At 31.3% G+C, this 7,029-nt stretch overlaps 2 protein-coding genes across 6 annotated transcripts in view; both read right to left on the reverse strand.

Annotated features, from left to right (window-relative positions):
* Positions 1–216, reverse strand: part of Dap160 (dynamin associated protein 160) — a 59,153-nt gene extending 58,937 nt beyond the window's left edge. Inside the window, exon 1 of the mRNA XM_080160906.1 lies at positions 77–216. Coding sequence (XP_080017032.1) covers positions 77–94 — 18 coding nt within the window. The 5' untranslated portion in view covers positions 95–216. The remainder of the gene's footprint in view (positions 1–76) is intronic.
* LOC145319076 (40-kDa huntingtin-associated protein-like) lies at positions 112–6,857 on the reverse strand. 5 transcript variants are annotated; one of them, XR_013879669.1, is made up of 12 exons: positions 6,215–6,857; positions 5,909–5,976; positions 5,427–5,502; positions 5,234–5,301; positions 4,455–4,529; positions 3,960–4,117; positions 3,477–3,562; positions 2,916–2,976; positions 1,619–1,733; positions 1,197–1,283; positions 696–820; positions 112–254 (listed from the first exon to the last, which is right to left on the reverse strand). XR_013879669.1 is itself a non-coding variant. In XM_080160918.1 (11 exons), exons 1-11 carry the CDS (start codon positions 6,316–6,318, stop codon positions 798–800), a joined length of 921 nt encoding a protein of 306 aa, XP_080017044.1. In that variant the 5' UTR covers positions 6,319–6,857; the 3' UTR covers positions 112–797. The 5 variants fall into 5 exon arrangements, 2 of the variants coding, with proteins under 2 accessions (XP_080017044.1, XP_080017045.1); XR_013879668.1 differs by having other exon boundaries at positions 112–272; XR_013879667.1 differs by having other exon boundaries at positions 112–296; positions 661–820.
* Between the last annotated feature and the right edge of the window lie 172 nt (positions 6,858–7,029).

Below are 7,029 nucleotides of genomic sequence, written 5' to 3' on the forward strand. Positions count from 1 at the left end.
AAAAAAAAACTCCCCTCCGCCCTTTATTTTCAATTTATTTAAATAATAAGGATGTGTTTTTGTGCTCGTTTGTCACTTTGAGGAAAAGTACCATCTGTGTATAATTATACAGAGTAAAAGAAGGTTACTTTAAACTCACAAAAATTTTAAATCACAATTGTAAGAAGAAAACTTAAAGTATATCTTATTGAATTACATTCTTAATTAATATTTGCTTTTGATTTTAATGTTTGGTTTAGAGACAAAAACATTTTCTTCAGTTACAAAGTTTACTTTGTTTTGTTTGTTTTGACCAACTTTATTAGGAATTACGGTGATTTCCGTCAAAGTGCTTGGCGACCAAAGAACCCACCCCACTTTTTTTTGGTTAAATGGAAAATAAAAGAAGATAGGCTAGTTCTATTGATAGTGGACAATTTACTGCCACGTCTCGCGGTCATGCGTCATATTTGAAGGGTGACGCAAATTTCAGATCTCGTTTGTCGCTGATTTTTCTAAATATTCAATAACTTTTAAACTGAATTTAATTCTCAATACTATCGAAGAACTAAGCGTCATTTTCTTTGAAAATATTGAATTTGCTATAGTAGTAATTAGTACCTAATACGTTCATGGACATGATATATCCTATTTGAATTAGAAAAGCACTTTTATCATAACAAGTTGTAAAGAAAATTAAGCTAGTATAAAAGTACAAAAGTTCTACACATGTATAAAAATATCACAGTTATGACTCAAACTATCTTTATCATTTTTTTTCTGAATTATATTTATATTTTCCATGCTTCTTTGTATCTTCATCGCTTCATTTCTCGAGTTACTGAAAAATACATTTGTATTAAAATCTTTTTGTTTACCTAGTGATATTTTTTAAAAACCTCTAAACTTCGGCATAATAATTGGCCAGTTAGAAAGATATGATATTTTTAACGTATTTCTAATATCTTTTTCCGAAATGGGGAAGGGCTAAATTGTCACTTTTAAAACCAAGAAAAACATTGGCAGCATGAAAAAGGAACATCATTTCTTAAAGAAAGTACAATGTGGAACTGTAACTTTTGTGTTTGTTGAGTTTCTAAATATTGGTCGGCATCGTTACATTTGCCTTTTGGTTTTTCAATCAATTTAAAACCAGTTTTAATCAAGCGGAAATGAAACGGATTCGGAGCCAAGATTGGATAATCAAATTAAATCACCTATGATAGCAAGTAAATGTTTTTGTTGTTTATCCAGCTTTGGTGATATTTCATCCTCCAGGTATAATAAGCTGTCCGCATCTTTCACTAAGATTAAAAACAAATAAACTATTTCGAGGTTTCCCTAAAAAAGCCTTGGCGAGCACAGAAACCCCACGCCCCTACTTACATTGAAAATTAGACTTATTGAAAATAATTTGGTTTTGCTTCAGTCTAGATTATATTGAGTTCTGGGTAGGCACACTATGTTAGTTCAACGCAGGTATTAACCCCGCATGGCTAGATTTCCAATCAGGGTTAGGCGTAGGAAGAATAGCACTGAAATTTTGCCTGGCAGTTTTTTTAATGATAGGAAATGTTGAACTGCTAATAAACGGCAGCAAAACCTCGCCCCCCACCCCTCCCCACCCAAATTTAAATACCTTGTACTGCTTGTACAATAGACTGTAGAAGCATGAACGTAACAGAATCCAGGTAAGGACAAGTCTCCTCCTCTTTACAATCTTCTAAATCCTCCCATTTATATTTGTCAAGCACCTAAAAACAAAAACAAAACTTCAACACCAAAGAAGGCAGAATGAGCTTATAACAAAGAGTGCGAAAATTAAATTTGTGGCGTATTCCCTTAAAGTGCATTGTTGAGCACCTGAACCCCCTCATCTTTTCAAAAAAAAAGTATGCTAAAAAATAAAGGTAGGGGGAAGGGGGAGAGTTCAGTGCTTGATAGGAACTTTGACGGAAAGCACCAAATATGTTCTTTTATTAGAACACAAAAATAATTAGTCTAGCACAACTTCAGATAATTGCCCCACTCCCCTTTTTAAAAGAAATTCAATAATAACAATCAATTAGCAGACATCCTAAGGGATAAGAGTAAAGACGATTAAATAAAATACATCTCCAATATCAAAACATTTGTAGATTAATATCATTGGTCAAAATATTTGGACACTCAAAGTTTTAAAACAAAATAATAAACTAGAGTTTTTGAGCCTTTTAACAGGATAACGTGGTTAATAAAACTTTGGGTACTAGTTTAAATTACAAAGCATTAATTAATTTTTAGTTGGGTTGATCTAGAATAACTATTCTCTATTGCAACAAGATGCAGAAAATATTTGATGTAAATATATTGAAAATACTTGAAAGAAACTGTAGGTAATGGTAAAGAAAATGTGCATAAAAAGGAATAAAAGGATAAAGCATATAGTTTAAAAATAGGAATAATTAAGATTAGTTTTCATAAAAACTGATGCCTTTATTTACATGAAAAAAAATTTTACTACGTATCCTTTCTACAAATACATACAAATCGCGCTGAATGCCAAAAATTTATTTCTGAGACTTAAAAGCTAAAAAATTGAAAATCAGATGAAAAATGGCGACAAAATTTAATTTAGACAAACAAACCTACATCTTTCTATTTTGGTAAGTAAACATACAATTACTACTTAGTACGATTAAAAATTATTGCACAACATTGAAATTTATCTAATTTAGTACATTTTGCATTTCTTATTTGGCAAACAGTCAACTTGACAAATCCTTTATCCGTGATATGACATGCAGACATAAATCTAATTTTCTCTATAAGGTCGAATTAGATGCCATCTTCCCAATTTGGAAGCGCAGCTACTCTATTTTCAGGGAAACTATTTAAACTAGGACTTTCTTAAAAAGGATTACATGCATAAAATGGCTATTTAGTGAATCTGTTACCTGTATTAAGTTTGGGGACGTACTTTGTTTCGAGGGTTGAATTATTAACAACAGAAACACTCTAAATAAAAATAAGGAACCTGATCAATATTATTAAGATCAATCTTTTTGTATTCAGTAAGACGGTTATTTTCTATTTGTGCATTAAGAGCTCGCCACCAATTAGGCTATCTATTTTAGGAAAGGTTCTCATTGCTCCCAATATGTAGTTTATGCAATTTTATTTCTTCGAATGGTATTTTTTGGCTTTTAAAATAGAATAACGTAAAACTTAAATTTTGTATGTGTATTAGGTATAATATCTAAGATATCTTTCAAACCACTGCACTTGACCGGTTGATTCTCTATTTCAGGAAAGCTTTACATACTTAAAACGGTCTTATTTAAAATATGTAAGGTTTAGGCTTTTGTTGTCCAATTCCCTACTTCTTCGCATACAGAGCAATAAAATTTAAAGGGCTTAACCGCTATTACATATGCTGTAGACGGTAATCGGATTTTTTGGACCTTTAAGTGAATACGAGACTGATATACCCAGTTAAAAAATAGATACCTCATTACCTGAAAATCTCAATTTGGCCGACAAGATTGTGATATTGTTGACACGGATCATTTTCTATACAATAATCTCCAAGCTTTGTAAACTCCTGAATAATATGATAATAGAAGAGTAGTCCTACATATTAAAACAGGGTCAATGTAAGTAAAAAATACATTATATCTAAAGGTTTGATTGTCTGCTTTGATTGTTATTGATAGTCATCCTTTTTTAGAAGGGAAGCTAGCTACTCTGTATTATAATTTTAAATGTCCGACTGTCAGCTACGTTTAAGGGGAAACATTGAGGTTATTTTCTCATTTGCTCTTTAAGATATACGGTTGATTTTTTTTGTAAAGATTTTAGATGAAAAATGAGAATCTACTTATTTAACTACTTATTAAGTCCGTCTGTATGTCTGTTATGGTGGTTTTACCCTTCTATCTGCTTATCATCCATTTTTTAAAGAAATTATATTCCATTCTAAAATAAAATTACCTACTAACCTTTAGGGCATTATGATGATCACCCAGGGCCAAATAACAATCACATATTTTTCTGAGTATAAATATTGTATCACAAATATTTGAAACTTCTCTATTGAGTGCTTGTTCGTAGTAGTATAAAGCGTCAGCTGGCCGTTCTAGCTTGAACAATTCATCTCCTAAATCATTGAGGCATAAGTTATTTTTGTAGTGGTTACACTTGTTATGTCATGACTTTTTCTTCAAAAATGAATGATATAGTAACAAAATATTAATAACATGTTTTTTGTTCTACAAATAAATTGACAAACAAAGCATTAGAATAATAAATAAAGCTTTTTTAAAAAATCCAGATCTTTCTTAATATTAAAATTCAAAATTGAAACTTATAACAAAACTTTATCTTAAGATATAATTTGGTAAAAATCAATGATTAAACATGTAATAGACGTATAAAAAGTACATTTTTTTAAAAGCGGAAAGTAACTGACTGTCAATTATAGAAAATAAATTAACCTAATTCAATATAAAGAGCTGACGAGGCATTTAATCTTCCCATCTCTTCCTCCAATTTTGCTGCTTGTTTATAACCTAGGTTAAAAGAAACTTAGTTTTTTTTAGTAGAGCATCAAAATACATTATGAATACACTTCTAAAAGAGTTGCTGCACTCAGGCAGGGCAATAAATTGTACTAATCCCCATTCGTTCAGTTACAAACATTGACGATTTTTATTAATCTTGATTGATTCTAGCAAACGTGCAATGTCAAAACTTTTCTTAAAAACGAATTAATTTTGCTAAATTAGAAGGCGTGTGTATAAAGGGGGGGGGGGGGGGGGGCGAAAGTGACACTTTTTGAAACCAAAACTAAAAGTCAACAAAGGAACTCAACTAAAAAAAGAGTTACAGGTCTGAGATTTTGCATGGCAGTTGCTTTATAGGGGTAAAATATGGAACTGTGAAGAAACGGCGGCGCAACCGCTGAAAACCGCCGTTTCCCACCGAAATTTTTTTTGCCTTTTCTCGGCGGTTTTCGGCGGTTGCGACGCCGTTTCTTCACAGTTCCATATTGTACCCCTAAAAAGCAACTGCCATGCAAAATGTCAGACCTGTTTTTTTTTTTTAGTTAGGTTCCTTTGACTTTTAGTTTTGGTTTCACTTTCGCCCCCCCCCCCCCCCCCCCTTTATTTCAAATGTCCTTTCCCTTAAAATCCCTGAGCTGTACTGATGAAAACTCTTACAGTAAGTTTTTTATTATATCAAGCAAATTGGTACATTATAAAAAAAAACTTACTAGAAATAGAAGCACTTAAATATTCTTCAAAGCTCGGCGTCTTTAATTTCTGATGACTCAATTCAGCCCTAGAAATTAAGATGACTTGAATATAGCAAGATGTAAAAAGTAGTATGAAAAATTAAAACCATGTAAAAATTATAAATATATTTAGTACGTAGTTTTTCCTTTTATAATGAAAATGTTTTGTTACCGTAAAAAGCATCTTGCAGCCTGTGTAGTTGCTTCTATTTCTGCACAGCTGTTTCCAACAGTTTTCTCACATCGTCCTTAAAAATAATTTTAGGTGATTTTTATAGTCATACCGGAGACATTATAATGATTCTCATAACATAAATGAAATGATAATATGATTTTGTCTTTTAGGTCTTTTATACCAATGCCTTAGATTATACCTAAAAAAATATATTTTAGGATTTTTAACACATTGAAAGATAAATTTATGTACGTGTCCCAATTATAATAAATAAAATTGCCCTAAAGATTGATATTAATGGATGAAAAGATTGAATATTTCTCGTTTGAACTATTCAATCAGGATTTAATGAAAAAGATTTTACGCCGATGGAAGATCTAAAAGTTTATAAAACTTAGGGTGTTATTGTAATCTAAAATCGATCCAAATAACCCACTCTTGGAATTTAAAATATTTAGGGAATAATTCTAAGACTATACCTGTAGCAAGATAAGAAAATCCTGCATATTGTGGTTCATCTATATCTTCTAATCTCTTTCCAAGTTGCCTAAACAAACAAGGATAATTATTTAGAAATGAAATAGGCCAAAACTTTTAATTTTACATTATTTAATAAGAGTTGAAGTTGTTGTTCTTGAATAAATTAGTAGCGGATAGTCCTTTAGTGCTCTGCAACGATGGAAGCAGAAAAATAGCCTTTAACCAACCCAAGATTTTATTATTTAGTAATGGTGACATTAGCCAATCCTAAGACCGATTGAAACTTTAATCGGCTATTTCATCACCTGAAATTTTCACTAGCATCGGCCACATTAGGTCTTCTTAAAAATCTTTTCTTTAGTTTATTTGAAATATTTCTGTATTCTGTCAAAAACTCTCTCGATTCCATTTATGATTTTCTGAAAATAAAAGATGCTTTAATAAATATCCAAGTTTTTATAGCCTTAATCGACAATTTATGGATAATACCCGCCAGACTTAGGAAGTGACTGTACTTTTTCTGTTTATGTTTAACTATTGTTATTTTAGCTTATAAGCGTGTGTTATATTTATTTTTTTAATAATATTTGTATTTGATTTGTATTATATTTTCACTCAAAATTTGTATTTGAAATAGTTCAGAATGAACTTGAATGACTGTCCCACGAGAGAAACTGTTCTGCCTACGTCATAATCATGTGATACTAGTAACACTAACACATTATATTATACCAAACAAACCATTCTGTATAAATGTAGTGTGTATTATGCTATACAAATTTTCACTCTTTTTATCTATCTATTACATAGGATTCTATTTCCCTTTCATATCTCCCCCAATATTTACTACAAACCTCTCTTAGGAGTAGAGGTGAGAGGCCATGCGGCCTCTAATTTCAATAAGACCCGTGGTTTACAAGGGAATAGGCATATACAAGAGAGACATTTCACCTTTAAGTCATTTTATTCTTTGTGTACCTACAGCTAGCAGACAATTATTGATCTGGAACCTCCTATATTGACTTTCCTCGTCTCTCATTGGCTCAATATTAAATGTCGTGCTCTGATTGGTCAAGTTTTTATTTCGTAGATTTTATTCTCATTGGAGGATTTTATTTTG

This window comes from Acartia tonsa, chromosome 5 (genome assembly GCF_053477335.1).
Source record: "Acartia tonsa isolate MP-2025a chromosome 5, ASM5347733v1, whole genome shotgun sequence".
Lineage (NCBI taxonomy): Eukaryota > Metazoa > Arthropoda > Copepoda > Calanoida > Acartiidae > Acartia > Acartia tonsa.

What these genes read in the sequence shown, in the direction of transcription:
- LOC145319076 (XM_080160918.1), bottom strand. Translation starts at nt 6,318, where the DNA reads ATGGAATCGAGAGAGTTTTTGACAGAATACAGAAATATTTCAAATAAA. An exon ending in ATTTTCTTATCTTGCTACAG is followed by an intron (nt 5,503 to 5,908) that starts GTATAGTCTTAG and finishes ATTATTTTTAAG; the next exon opens with GACGATGTGAGAAAACTGTT. An exon ending in ACATTTACTTGCTATCATAG is followed by an intron (nt 821 to 1,196) that starts GTGATTTAATTT and finishes TGTATTTTTCAG; the next exon opens with TAACTCGAGAAATGAAGCGA.